At 26.6% G+C, this 16,530-nt stretch overlaps 1 protein-coding gene across 6 annotated transcripts in view; it reads left to right on the top strand.

The window, feature by feature from the left end:
- Nucleotides 1-832: 832 nt before the first annotated feature.
- Nucleotides 833-16,530, top strand: part of LOC129606923 (paired box protein Pax-6) — a 277,309-nt gene continuing 261,611 nt past the window's right edge. For 3 of the 6 annotated variants that reach the window (XM_055517576.1, XM_055517582.1, XM_055517571.1), the window contains exon 1: nucleotides 833-979. In XM_055517576.1, coding sequence (XP_055373551.1) covers nucleotides 869-979 — 111 coding nt within the window. In that variant the 5' untranslated portion in view covers nucleotides 833-868. Of the gene's footprint in view, nucleotides 980-1,758; nucleotides 1,958-9,607; nucleotides 9,726-16,530 lie in introns of those variants that run through there. The other 3 variants (XM_055517596.1, XM_055517618.1, XM_055517627.1) reach the window with 2 other exon arrangements.

Genomic DNA, 16,530 nt, shown 5'->3' with positions numbered 1-16,530 from the left:
AGACTTGTTAGTATTTAAAAATTGCTGTTCATTCCAATGTTTGTTTAAATACGTGACTACTGTTATTTTATTTATACCATAGTTTGACAGCAGTTTTTGCTACATTTACGAAAAAAACTAGAGGTATACATATGTATGTGTATATTAAAAAACAAAAAGCTCCTGATACTTATGCAATAAATTACAATTGTATATAAATATTGTGTGTGTGTGTTAAAATATAAGTAAGAAAAAAAAACAAGAAAATAAAATAATAAATAATAAATAAATAAGAAATATGGAAACTTTTAACAACACTTTGGGGCTTTTCTCTTTTTTTACTTCTGTTTTTCATATCACATGCTCTCTTCTTCTTATTGTTGTTATATTGCGTTGCGATTGCTTCGGTTACTCTTCTTCTCCTTTTTTCTTTACTTTTTCTTTTTTGTTGCTTATCTATAAAAAATTACAGTTGGATTTTCGTTTTTTTTTTGTTATTTCGTATAAAAAAATTATACCTTCCTACTAAAATTTAAAAAAAAAAAAAGAACTTTACACCTTCCATTACTTTGTTGTTTGTACTTATATGCTTTTCTTTCCAATTTTTCTGCTTCAACTTTTCGTTCTTATTATGATTATTATTTGTGTTATTATTATTATTATTATTATTATTATTATTGTTATTTTTGTCTTTTAGGAGAGATTTTAGTATATAAAACTATATGCAATATAGCAGTATAATATTGTAACTATATTGAAGAACAAATAAAATATAATAATATATCAAAAATATAAATTTTAAAATTAAATTTTGAAAATGAAAAAAAATACCAACAATAAATACGAACAGGAATTCTTAATTATTTTTTATTAAAAACATAATATATATATGTACCTATATATACAGCAAATTATACATTTATTAATATATTATAACAAATATACATTGGGTGAAAAAAAGAATTTTAGTGAAAAAATTCCACATGTTAGAAAACAATCGGTAAATAATTTATTAGAAATATTTTCTTAATTTTTTGAAATATAAATTTTATTTTATTCTAATATTTATGTATAGAATATAATAAATTAATTTGGATATAGTTTTACACATATAGACACACATATATACAATATACGAAATAACGGAATTTATTTTGTTTTGTTTTAAAAAACTATAGTTAGTATGTATATTTGTATATGCGAAAAATACATATTGTAAAAAATCGTCGGCATTTGGTTACTTTGTAATATTATCAAATTGTTGTACTGTATATACATATTTAATATAATATCTGAGTAGTATATACGTAATATAGTTTAAAATAAGAGGAAAAATTTCAAAAATTTTAAAATTTTGTATAAATTATTTAAAAAATTAAGCAAAAATAAAATAGAAAAATAAGAGTTCTAGTGTTTTTCTTTTTGTTTTGATTATGGTAACACTATTTTGAATAATTTATAAAAAAAAAAAGATTATAAAGTTTAATATTTTGTATTAATTGATAATTGTGAATTATTTTCAAAATAAAGAAATTTTTTTACAATTTTAATTGCTAAATTGAGAATATACATTAAAAAATATATTAAAAATTTAAACAAATTGTCTTAATTGGATAGTGAAATGAATTAATTAAATATCTTAGTTCGGGTATATTTAGCTTACATATAATTTGATTATTTTATATATATATTTTTTTAACTCAATATTTGAATTGATTTAAATAGTGAAATTAATATTTTGAATTTATAAGTGCTGTAAACTCTTATAAGTGCCTCCATACGGAGCAGTATGTTTTGTATAACTAAAATAAAACGTTAATTCTTATTTGGTTTTTTATTATTTTATTAAATTTAAAAAAAGTTTATGGTACTCGTACTCCTATATATAAATTAATATAAAACTTACATTTTTAAGATATGGTTGCATATTCGGGCGCTAATGCTCTTAAATACATATATTTAAAATATTCAAAAAAAGGTACACGTTTATTATCTATAAACATAGTATTTTAATTTATAAATTTTTCTTTAACAAAAATTTGAAAATAAGAATTTAATAAATAAAATGATTTCGCAACTTCAAAGTTATAATAATATAACGTATTTTTATACAAAATTCAGGAATTACAACTGATAAGCTAAATTTTGCATGTTAATGTCGTATGATACTGAAATTTTATAGTCAAGGATTATTTTAAATATAAATTTATATTTTTTAACAATAATTATTTTTGGATTAAGAAATCACATTCCTTATAAGTTTATCCTTTCATTTCATATATGAAGAGCGTAGAATCAAAACTCATATATTTGCAGATTAATTAGTTTTGCGTAAAATAAGCAAAATGCTTTGTGAGCGATTAAACGCCCATATTTCAACTTTTATTATTTATTCTCTTGAAAAAAGTGAGCTTAAGCTTCTTTGTAAAAAAATGTTAAAGATAAACAAGAAAATTTGAACAAAAAACGTAATTTAAGAGTGAAGATGTGGGGTTTTGTTGCAACTACATGCAAGTAATGTGTTTTGTTGCAACTACAGTTGCAAATAAAGATTTTTGTTGCTATGATTTTGTTCAGACACAAAAGCCAAAAAAGTTTTATTCAATTTCAATTTATTATTCAATTTCAATATATTATTTTGAAATTTTATTCAATTTCAAAATAATATAAATAAAATTTTGGGTTGTATTTTAAAAAAAAATGTAACAATTGCAACTTTTCCTAATATTGTAAGAGATTATAAATTTGTCCTGACCTATGGAAGTCAACCAATGGCCGATTGTACATTTCTTATAATATCTTTCTTGAAATTTAAATTTTGAGTTCTGTTTGCTACGGAAAGTAAATTATCTAATTTATTGGATTAAATTTATTAAAATTTTAATTAAAAATTAAAAAATTATATTTTTTGTAGAAATTCATTGGTATGTTTAAGAAAAATATTTGCGTTTGCACGTAAACAGAACAACGATAATTCTGATTCCGTTTCGTTCCCAGATTTATTTTCTCGGTTTTTTTTTTGTTCCTGATTTTCTCATAGAAGAGAAGCTTTATTCTCGTTGGAGAAGCTTTGTGGAGCATAGGGCTTCCACAAAGCTTCTTCAACGAAATAAATTTGGCCATTCTTTTTACTTCTGCCCATGTCATGTTAGCTGTGGCGATTTCTTTCTTTATTGTTCTTACCTGCCTGTGTTGGATGGTTTCTGGTGGGCGTCGTAATGTATGGCCTATCCATTTACACTTTTTCTTCTTTATTACCCTTGAGATTAGTTATTGGTGGGTTAAAGTCCAGAGGTCTGTGTTGCTGATTCGCCTGTTCCAGAATACACGGCAAATGATCCTTAGGCTCCTATTTATGAATACCTGTATTTTATTTGTGGATTCATTTTTCACAATCCATATTTCGAAACCATACAACAGGACCTAATATTTGTGTGCTGAATATACTCAGCTTTGTATTCCTGGGTAAGTGTGAGGCCGTCCATATGGCCCATAATCTGCCAAATGTCGCCCTAGCAAGCTTTAATCTATTTTCAACGTCTTCTTTGTTGTCGATATTGTACTGCCGAGGTGTTTGATTTGTATAGCGGTTTTGTTTATGACGAAGGAAATAGTGTTTGCTGCGTTGATTCGGAGTGATTTAGTTTTTCTTGTATTTATTTTCAGACCGACCGCTTTTGCTTTTTTGCTTTTATATGCAGCCCATTCAATTTTGCTTGCATGGCTGAATGCGTGTGGGACAGCAGGGTGATGTCATCTGTGTATTTCAAATCCCCCACGCGGCTCGTTAAAGTCCATTGTATTCCCCTTGGAGTGGTTGTTGACTTTCGCATTATTTCGTCTAGGGCTATGTTGAATAGTAGCGGAGAGAGTGGACACTTCTGTCTTAGACCTGCTTCGATGCGTAGTGGCTCACCCAGTTTACCATTATGGGGGGCTCTAACTTCAGCATCTTTGTATAAATAAATGAGGTTCGTTATTTTTTGTGGTATTCCTCTACTAATTAATACTCTCCATATGGCCTCTCGCCTTACTGTGTCGAACGCTCTCTCAAAGTCGGCGAATTTTATGTATAGTGGGAATTTCCATTCAATTGATTGCTCCAAAATTAATCTCAGGGTGTTTGAGTGGTCTATGCATCCTCATTGTTTCTTGAACCCAGCTTGCTCTTCCCGCATAGTTTCTTCAATTTTCGGTTCAATTCTGGACAGAATTATAAGCCAGTACCTTGTTGGCTGTGTTCAGGACTGTTATACCTCTTCAGTTGCCGCACTCCCTAAGGTCGCCCTTCTTCGGGATTTTGGTAATTATCTCCTGCTTCCAGGATTTTGGGATTCTTTCATCCTCCTCTGCTTTGTTGTTCTTGAGCTTCTTTAGTGCGTCAATGATTTCTCGCTGCGTGGAAGGGCCTGCGTTTATGAGTATGTGATCCACTGTTATGAGTATGTGATCACTGTTTATATCTGCTCCTTTCTTTGTTCGTACATCTTATGGAAATTATCTCCATTTGGTGCTGATTCATATGTGATCAATTTAGTTTTTAGTGCGACAGCCTGCTGATTCCCAATTATACTTATGGATGTTCTTATCGGAATTTCCTCGGTTACTACAAGAAATTCAAAAATATTAAACGAGTTCTTATAACAATTGTGCTTTTTGTATTGCTTCATACTAATATTCCAAAATTGTCAAAAACTTATAATAGAGAAAAATCATTTTCTTTAAAAGTTTACTAGGTAGATGACAAGCGTAGCTTTTTTTTCATATAAATATTTGAGTTTATTAATATTTACTCTTTTTTGGTTTTTGTAGCAAATTTTTGAGTAAAAGTGCTTATTAGTTTCGCTTTGTCCGTTTGTTCGTCCGTCCGCGTGTCTCTTCACAGAACTTCTACACCCTTGAAGATAGAAAGGTGAAATTTTATATTACATAGATCTTTACTAGAAACTTATTTTCCGTAGAAGTAAAATTCTTATTTATCTTCCCCTCCCCCCAACTATTTATTGTAGTGACATTATAAGCATTTTCGAAATTTTTCAAACAGCAACCGCGGCATACCATACTTGAGCTTTAAAAGAACAAAATGATTGTTAAAATTTACCGTTATTTAAAACTAGTTTTTTCCAAATTTTTTATGTCGTTTTTCTTCTAGAAATAGTTCATTTTGTTAGTTTCAATGGCTAATAGTTTAGTATTAGTTAGACATATAGTTTGTAATAGTTTAATTTTTTCCCACCTCCATTTCCTCTTAAGTTATCGCCGCTCGAAATTTGGAAAATTTGAGTTTTTAGCACCTTATATTTCCGAAATTGCAAGGTCACGCAATTAACTGTTTAAATTGGGCATTATTTTAACCTCCAGCCTCTTCAAATTTTTTTTTCTTCATTTCAAAAATTACACAAATTATTCATCCTAAATGTGTGCAATCCTTGAAATAGTTTCATATATGAATGAAAGTGTTTTTAATAATATAATACATAGCTAGATTGTTTTTAAAAACAGTATTTTAACTTCTTGAAGGGAAAAGTGCTACATTACAAACCATTGGTTTGACCCAACTTTATTAATAATGGATATTATCGAAAAAATGGCGATTAGTTGTTATCAATGTAATGTATATACAGCTATATAATATTGAATATAGTTCTTATAGTGACATGACCAGGGTTTGAACTTGAGATCCTTCATTTAAAGGAACATTGTACCATCGGTCAGGTAATTCATATACCTAATAAACATTGATTAAGATAAAGTAAAATTTCACTTTGATCATAAATTCTAAAGCATTTTTAAATTAAAATTTATCCTGCTAACTGTGCGCATAATTGCTAAATTTTCTGAGTGCTAATAATTGCTAAATTATAAATATAAATATAGAAAAAGCTATTCACAAATCATTTTATTGGTTTGTTAAACCCGAAAAATGACTTGTGAATAAATTATATACTTTCAAAAACCTTAGCAATATTTGAAATCCGTCAAAATTTTTTGTTTCATGATAAAAATATATTTCATATGTCAAACTTTGCCAAAATCTGCAAAAAATGCATTTTGAAACAACATTTAACGGCTACTAATGGTTATAAACAAATGTAAGTACACAACAAATTTGATTTCCTATATATATAGGAAATGTAGAACGATTTTTTAATCTGTTTCTTTTTTCAGTGAACTAAGAGGGTTTACTAATATGTTTATGATAAGATTATGAAGATTTTCACAAGAGAAATAAAACATTATCATTAGTTTAATTTTTTTAAATTTTGCGACTTTCATATATCTAAGAAATGTATGTTATTTGGAAAATATAGAGGAATTAAACGGCATTAAACATATTTGTGAATTTATTAAAGTGAAAAATAAATTGAACACAATAATTATTGGTAATTAACATTTTATTCGCGTATCTTATGAGACGTCGAAGCATGTAGTATAGTTGTGATATTGTATAAAACATTTTAGAAACCACGTGACGACGCTTCTCTGTATATGTAATTTTTATTGGTGTTTGTCAGAATTTCTGACAATTTTTGAGAATATTTTATGTGGAACGATTTTTGAAATATTTTAAAGTATTAAATTTATCATTTGTGCGGTAAAGATATTTTGTTGAATCAGGATTTTTTTTATGAATAAAATGTACGAAAATATAATTTCTGTTTCGTTAAATTATACACAAAATATCGTATAACAGAATATTTTTAAATTCAAGAAATTTTGCTCTTTTTTCAAAAGCATACAATTTTGTGAGATTTTATAAAAATTCGAATCGTCAACGTACATTTTTGTACATAAATAATAACACAATGAAATGTTTTTAAAAACGCAAACTTTAACTTATATAATTATAATGAAGTATCCCGGAAATTGAAAATTTATTAAAAAAGTGCAAGTATACAAATTGTTATATATATTTATAGAATTTGTAAAGGCGGCCTAATATAATTTTAAATGCAGTCTGAATAGAAATATATGCTATGTAGTTACGAGTATAAATTTTTAATTTATTTAATTTTTTACTTCCTAGTTATACTTTTACAAAATGGTATACAGTTTGTAATTACGGGTACATTGTTATTCTTTTATCCTTTAAAACTTTGTACAAATGGAACATTAATATATTTTATATATACAATATATAAAAAATATAAAAATTTAGAAATCGAATTTTTATTTTAATTAAATAAACCGACAAATTTTATATTCCACCTTTGAAATAATAAATGAAGTACAACATTATTTTAAGATTTAATCCCAAAAAAGCGAAAAAACAAAGAATTAAAAAAAATTATCAAAATAAAAAAAATAAAGAGAAAGTGAAAGTTTCTTTAAACTTCGTGATAATGGGAGAGGGAGAGAGAGAGTGGTGAAAATGGGAGGAGCAGGGGGGACAAAAGTTAATAAAGAGAAATAAGCATAGAGAGAGGGACTAGTTAACGATAAAGCGAAAAGGTATAGATATATACTTCATGGCGATGGAAAAAGAAGAGAGGAAAAAAAAATCTCTATTTTTTTTGTCAACTGATATAACAAATATTTGATAATAATAAAATGTGTGTAACATAATGTGTCTTTGTATACACAAAAAATTTTTTATATAAATTTGTACATGTTTTTTTTTTTTTATACAGTATTAGCATTTTTATTTTATCCTACAGGTGTAGATTATTAATATGTAACAATTCAAATATAGTGTATATGTGCCCCTAAAGTTATGCTATATAAGTAAACCGAAGAAAAATTTGTTTTTTAGAATTATGTAATATTAACGCACAGAAATAGTGTAAATAATTATTATATATTTACTAAATGTTATACAATACAAAAAAATTAACATTTTTTTCTTATGTCATTTTTAATTTCCATTTATATTATATATATATAACAAAATGTTTTGATATATTTTAAAAAATATTCCGGAAATAAAATAATAAGTTGCATTGTATTAAAGTTATCTTGGAAGTTTAAACAAAAAAACTTGTTATTGCCATATACAAGTATATATATTGTACATATGTATGTAAATAATATATGGACATTAACCTTCGGTTTACTTATATAGCATATAGTGAAGTCTATTCAATTATTTTATTATAATAATATAAATAAAAACGGAAGTGCACATAGTATTTCTGTTATTAGAAATTATTAGTAAATATTGGCTTTTTACAACTCAGCAACAAAAAATTTATTACAAGAATATTAAATAATATAATTCAGCAAATAGTGTTCGTATGCTGAATTTTATAATAAATACATGTAAATAATACCGCGTATAATATTTAGATATTAGAGTATTTTAATTTAAAATTTATACTATATGAATAGCAAAAAAATGTATTTTTATGTGCTTTAATGAAATGATTAATAAATTTTCAAAATGAAAATAAAACAAATAATAAATTATTAAAATTATTAAAAGAAATTCAATAAACAAAGAGAAACATTGACACACATCGAAATTTCATATGCTTTTAACACAACTCCTCCAAAATTCCCATTTTCTTCAAAATTTCAGTAATAAGGGTATTGATACACGATACCCTTACATTTAACAATTATAATTTTTCAAGTTGAATATATTTTAAAGCTGCATTAGTGCAATTTTGAAGACAGGGTTCCTAAATTTAATAAATTCGATTTTAGAATCAATATTACAAATTTAATAAATGAAAAATAAATTATTTATTTTTATAGGTGTTATTAAAAATTGTTTCAATACAAAATTAAACGTGCATGAATTTTGGAATTGTATACTCGTATTATATATTTAATACATAAAAGTTATCATGTACAGGGTGGTAAATAAGGATGATTTTTTTCATGGATTATTTTTTTATCAGTTCTCAATTTTCAATAATTTAGATTGAAAAATTCAATAGGTTTCAAATTTCAATAGGTTCCAAAGTTTAAGCATTTATTTGTATGCAGGTTAAGTCCGGTACCTTTTTTTTTCAACAGGCTGTTACTCGAAAACGAGTATATCTGCCCCACCATACAATTTTTTGCTGGAAATTGATCAAAAAATTATCCTTGAAATTATTTGCCACCTTATGCGTCACACCTTGTATAATGGAAAAGAAGAGTCGATTAACAGCATTTCTTTAATGAAGAAAAAAAATATATAATATAAATATTAAACATGAAATAAACAAATATGTGGAGAAATATTCGAAAAATAAAGGAATTTTAGGTGAGAAAAATTTTGAAGGGGAACTGCGATTAAATTTATTATTAAAAGTAAAACTTCAACAACGACTCAGCAAAAAAAAATAGTTTATGTTTTTATTAGTATTTTTCAATAATTTAATAACATACTATTGTGAATTATGGTTACATAACAAAATGGAAGCAAAATGGTCATTATATATAACATACTAAAAAAAAGTGCTCTTGAGTTACACACAATATAAAAAATGTGAGCATAAAAATGTGGAACATAAATTTAAAATTTTTAATATAAAACCTTGAAATATCAAATGAATTTTTAAATATCGGGATAATTCATTTAATATATTTTTATGAATAGAGAAGAAAATCTATGATGTACTAATTTTCTAGTTGTAAACATAAAATTGCTCTTTTTAATGAAAATTATTGAATAATATTAAATTTGAATTCAAAAAATAAACATAAAATAATTAAAATAATTCATAATATTACATATATGAGAAAGAGAAAGAGAGAGAATGAGAGAAAAAGTGAAAACAAAATATTATTAAATTTATGACTTAATTATCGTAACGGTAAGTTGTAATGCCATTAATTTTCTTGAAAACAAAATTATGATAATATTAATTTAAACATATTTGCTTTTGGAGAAGAGTTTCCAGAAAGCTACCAGAAGGAACCAAGAAATTTTAACGAATTTTATAAAACATATTGGCCCTACTAATATATTCGTTTGTGTGAAATTTTAATACTAAAGCTTTTATAGTTTCTAAGATATAGTCAAATAAATTTTGAAGTTGTATGGCAGCTACCCGAACTCGAAACCCGATCATATCCAATTTAAATAGGGTTCTGGAATATACTATAATAAATCATTTGTGAAAATATGGTGAATTTAGCTCAATTAGGTTTTGAGTTATCGTTGGGACGAACGGACGGATCAGAATTCGACGCTGATCAAGAACATTCACTTGAGTCTATATTTCAGACCATTATTTCTTAGCGTTACAAACGGTGTGGCAAATTTAGTATATCCTTCGAACATACAAGTTGTAAAGACGATACCCTATTACTCGCGCCCTGTCAAAAACGAAACCCTTACTGTATGACACTTACAATAGAGTGTAACATTTCCTGACTGAAAAACTTTCGTGCTTACTGGATCGGAACTGCAATAATCATCGTGTAACAGTTCAATTCTTACAGTACTTTGTAAGTATTTCATTTGAAGTGAATATTTTTTTCTTAATTTTGACTACTAAGTAATTGCTGGAAAATTTTAAGTAAATATTTCAAAGTATTTACTTTATATTATATTAGAAAAATAATAAATACGAGTATTTACCTTAAATACATGATTTTGCAGCATGTAATACGTGCGTGTATAACAATGAAATTTGAATTTTTTTGAGAACATTTTTGATTATTGTATTTGGATGTGCTGTAAATATGTCTAGCGATGAGTAAATCGCGTGAAAAATAAAATAGTTACAATCAATTTGTTTTAAAATAATTCAATTTTACTGCAAAAATAAATAGTTCAAAATGTTGTAGCAGAAAAACAAAAAGGTTTATTCTTTTAAAACTTTTTGCCATATTCCTTTTGTTTTAATTTAGTTCAAAAACTTAAAGTTGACTGGAATCTAATCCATTTATTTTTTCTTGGCATATTTTATCAAGAACGTATAATGGTTGGTTTTGCACACTGCGTAGCACAATAGATTTCAAAATATTCGTAAAAATATTATTTTTTTTTTTGGGAGTAAATGATACTCCTTTAATACTCTCTGCTAAAAATGCATTGCATAAAGAATCGATATTAGAAGAAAACCTCAATTAAAATTTAGATTCAAGAATTTGCCTGAAAGCATTCGTCTTTAAATACATTATAGGTAATAACATTACATATTTAATTTAAAAATTTTTAAGTTTTTGGAAATGGCATTTACTATTTTTTATTCACTAGGCTCAATAAATACTTTTATTCATTAGACCCAATAAATACTTATCATGCCGAATTGTATAATTCTTATTATATATTCTTGCAATTCAGTGATTTTAAATGAATTCTAATATATGTATATACAGCGGGATTCCATATATTTAAAACACAGATTCTCTATGATATAATACTTATACAAATACAACAAACTCTTGTATATCATAAAAAATTTAAGTTGACGAGTACAACTATTTCAGTCACTATTTCAGCACCTTGGCAATTTGAGTTTAAAATTTGTTTTTGAAATATCTGCAATTAGCTTTCATTGTTGTATACCAAAAACTCGAACGTGCCAAACCACTCTATAGAAACTTCACGAATATTTCTGATCAATTGCACAAACACCTGCCAAGCTTCATGAACCTAACTTTATTATTTTTTCGAATATTTTAAAGTTGTTTTTGGAGTTGTTTGGCAGCTACTCAAACCTGTTAAGCCATTCTGCAGGGATATATGTGACCTGTAATTGAACACACGACTGCCAAATGTTATGAATCTAACTCGATTATTTTTTCAAAAATTTTAAATTAACTTTTGGAGCTTAATCGCAGCTACCCGAACCTGTCAAGCCATTTCATCAAAACTTCCCGGTTATATCTGACCTGAAATTAGACACATGACTGCCAGATTTCATAAATCTAATTTTATTTTATTTTCCAAATATTTAAAATTAACTTTCGGAGTTGTATGGTAGCTACTCGAACCAGTGCTGCTATTCCATTAAAATTTTCAGAATATGTGCAGAACGTAATTGGACCATTAAAATTTGAAATTTATATCTGTATTAGTTTTCGAAATATTTAAAAAACCTCTTTGATTTGTATCGTAGCTATCCGAATCTGTTGTCCGTATTGGTCCAATTGCAATAGCCGTCCTCGACAGAAATGCAATAATTTGTGAAAGTTTGGTGTCATTTCTACAATATTCGTTTTTGAGTTTTCGTGCGATCGGACGGACGAATGGACGCTCACGGCTAAATCAACGCAGAATTTTACGTTAAGCAAGAATATATGTATATACATGTCCATACTGCAGACGACTCCTTCCAGTGGTCCAAACTCCATACCAAAATGAATATATCCTTTATAAAGGTGCAGGGTATAAAAACATGAATATTCACATGTGATCAATATTTATTTATAGAAAGTCCTTTTCTTATTATTTTATTATACATATTTTATCCTCTCATTTATATAAATATTTAATGTTCACATATTTGAAATAAACAATTATATAATATACATATATATTAATACCACGATAATATAGGCGATTTACTGGTTAATAAAAGGTTTTGTTGAAAACCTTTGTTTTTTGTGGAAATCGTGTTGTGAATTTAGGGTTAAAAAAATATACCAAAGGCGACTATATCATATAAAATTTTCAAACATTTAATCAAAATTAATTCAAATTTTGTAATGAAAACTGTGTAAACAATTGACAAAATCCGAAATACTACTTAGTTATTCTTTAAAATTCTTTAAAAACATTTTCAATTGATATGAATCTATAAATTAAATGAAATTGAAGAAATGGGGTTATCATAATTTGGGATGGCTTTATTAGATCGGAATACATATCATTATCGCGGCTTTAAAAATATGCTAATTCTTATTGTTGCTGTCATCATATTGCACAGGTTGGTTCATATTGATTAGCCCTCATGTGTTTAAGCCTTCATGTGGTGGGGGAGGTGAACTCTGACGTCTAAGGGTATAGCTTATGAAAGAGCAAAATAAAATCACTTACTCGTATTGAAATAGTTCAGAGCTAAAAAAAATTTTGTGTAAAACAATTCTTTTCTCAGAAATAAAGTTATACAAAAGAGTTACAATTTCATCTAGCAGGTTTTGGTACCCTCAAGTCCTATATACTTATATACACTTATTATTACTCATAATATATTTAAAGTCGTTTGGTGGTTATAAATATTGTTGTTATATGCCGGTATTGTTTTCATGATACTTGAAATTCAACAAGAAGAAAAAAATTATTGAAATTGAATCACAGTTGGAAGATTAATTCAATGATTGTGATGATAGTGATGATACAATTAACAACGATGATACGAGTAGTAATATTTATATTGAAAAATTAATTGATTTTCCAAACATTTTTTTTTTTACTTTATACAATATGTATATTTAAATATATATATACATGCGACCTGCCCACTGGTGCAGTGGTTATGGTACCGATAATTTAATCGAAGGGTCTCGGGTTCAAATCGCGGTCAGTATAAAAATTATATTCAATATTATATAACTTAATATACAATACTAATAAATATTATACAAGTAATATTCAAATATCCATAATATTCGATAAAACTACGACAGGCTAGTCACCTTCCTAGTTAACTCTATGACGCTATGAAACTAGGGCATGATATTATGCACTAGACCTACGCTCCTTCTAGGAGTGAAGAAGAAAATAAAAAAAATATATATATATGTGTATATTACAAATAAACTGTTAAAAACAGCAATTTACTAAAATATGGAATGTTAGAAAATTGTTACAGCCACATAAAAATTCCCATAGTGTTCGCAGTGTAATCAAAAAAATATTAGACATGAATAAATTTCCATTGTCTATCTTTCACTATAACCAAATTGATTTAAAGATTTTCACCCATTCAATCCTTTATGGCTACAAGTATACATAGTTATTTGGCTCTGCCCCTTCGCTTCAAAGGTACATTCGGTTGTTTTAAAAATCTACAAATCTATAAAATATATATTTATGTATATGCATGTAATAAAATTAAAAATAGTGTTGATTTCTTTTCGTGGTTAACACATATTATTTTTATGTACTAAGATATTTTACAATTTTACAGTGATGTAATGTAGTTTTTACACTAAAATTAATACATGTATTTATATACATATAAAATTAATCTATAAATACATACTTTTATATTATAAAAATTCAAATCGTGAATGGCAAAAATAAAAACATTCTATGTAATATTGCAATTCTTAGTTTATACGTACACAAAAGTACTTGTACACTAGTGTTCATAAAAATGGGAAAAAAATTCGTTACTGTTGTTCCCAAAAGAGATATACTACGTTTGAAGTTTTTTGGAATATTGGTCGGAAATCCGTTCCTGGAAATTAAAATAGGTGGTACAACATAAGAGCCTTTCAATATTTTTTAGCAGTTTTCCAAAAAATAAAAAAAGTGCTTAAAATAGTTCACTATTTCCGCCCGTTCGTGGACATATTTACTTCTACATCCTTCAAGATAGAAAGCTGAAATCTTATATGTATGTAGATCTTTACTAGAACCTTATTTCCGTAGAAAATAAATTTTTTAAAAGCAGAAATGTAGTGGTTGATTTCTTCTACCGCGGCATACTATCTTTGAACTTTAACAAAACAAAATGACCATTAAAATTCACCATTATCTAAAATTCATTTGTTTTTTAAATTTTTGACATTGTTTTTTTTTTTCTAGACGACAACATTTTGGAGTCCGAAATTTCCTTAGAATAAAATTTTTGTCATTCTTCATCCTCCCTCAAGTTATAGCCTCATAAAATTTGTAAAATTTGAAGTTTTAGCACACTATATCTCCGACACTGCAAGCTTTTTCAATTTCTATAAGTGCAGAAGCCTAGATTTATAAATATTATTTAATGAAACGGTAAATGCCACGTTATCAAATAATATGCCTCTTTCAATTATTTTTTTTTTGTTGCTTCATTCATGTATGCAATTTTTAAAATATTTTGATATATAGAATGGAAGTAATTTTAATGATGTAGTAGATTGTTTTTACTCTCTTGCCCTACGATTAAATCTCAAAGAATATTACGCGTGCGGACAATTAAATTTAGCGAAATTCTATTCTATGACTGGAATTATCATTAAACAAAACTTATATTAAGGTAAATTTAGCTAGAATATAAAAAAAATAAGTGCAACAATAATAATATGACTTTCCTCAAAGCTGGCTGATTACATACTATATCCTGAAAGTTGGTAAATACACGACAATAAATTTTATGCTTCATTAGTTAGGTTGACTGTTTATAAAGAAGTTATCGTGAATGTATTATTAATAATTGTTTCCAAAGTGAAAATTAAGTTGTATCCAGCTTATTTATGCGATAAAGTAAAATATTCGGTTGACGTTCTATTTGCGATATTACTTTAATTTTCGATTAAAGTTTTTTACAAAAAAAAACACAAAAAATATGTTAATGCACACAGGTTTTAATTCACTTAATAACACTATACCTATCATTACTCTATAGAACAAATATATCGTCTACCTCATTTCAATATTATCTGTTGTGAAAAAAGTTTTTTGTTTTTCTTGAACTTTTATAGGTGTCCCGATTTTCACGAATATCACTGTATATACATTTGTATGCAAAATTTAAATAAACTTATTGTCAAGAGGAAATCCCGCATATAAGTATGTTTGTATATACAAAAGAAATTTCTTACGTATATACCTAACCCTATATTTAATATTTATAATTATTATTATTATTTTAAAATATTAAAAACCATGTTGAAAAAAATGAAAAATATCAAAATTACTTGACATTTTATGTTGCAGTCAAGTACTTTAAGATGAAATTAAAATAATTTATAAAACAAAGAATAACATTTGGTTTCAAAAATCAAATTTTTAGAAACTTCTCAAACGTTTGCATATAGCAAAATTCAAATAATTTACAAAAAAATACTATCATGTGAATTGACTGTATCAATAGGCTTGCTCTGTGACAAAATGCGACGTCATACGAATCATGATATTGCCTCTATTAAATCGCATATAAGAATTTATTAACACAGCATTCACACGTAGGAACACTGTTGCATACTATAATAAAATAGTTTTAGTTGAAACTTTTCTATCTGCGGCAGCTACACCATTTTAGAGAATTCAAAGAATTTAAGTCAATTATTTTAAAAATGGTGTCGTCATATCATATCGTCATCCGCCTTAATTTTAGAAAAATAAAATTCGTTGATTAAAATTCTATGACAGCTCTATATAATTATAACTATAAAAAACTTTTTACAATATTTTGGAATGCTGCTACTTATATATGTATACAAATATACGAAAATTAAAAATAACCTGTATTTTGATCTGAATTATAGTTTTTCACATTTTAATGGAATTTCTTTATAGAATATGTATAGAAGGTGTCCGGGAATCAATCGTATTCCCGTAGCAGAATGATAGAATGATTTCAGACGAACAAAAAACAGCTAGTGACATTTTTCGTTTTAGGCCCTTATTCTCGAGTTGTGGAGCCTCAAATTTGGAATATGCGATAATCGTCAAATTTTCACATTTTTATTTATAGCTCGGAAAATCACAGGTAAATGCAATTTTGTACACAATTT

Source organism: Condylostylus longicornis, unplaced genomic scaffold, assembly GCF_029603195.1.
Source record: "Condylostylus longicornis isolate FDR11 unplaced genomic scaffold, ASM2960319v2 ptg000003l, whole genome shotgun sequence".
In the NCBI taxonomy this organism is placed as follows: domain Eukaryota; kingdom Metazoa; phylum Arthropoda; class Insecta; order Diptera; family Dolichopodidae; genus Condylostylus; species Condylostylus longicornis.
This window is presented reverse-complemented; position numbering and strand designations above follow the sequence as displayed.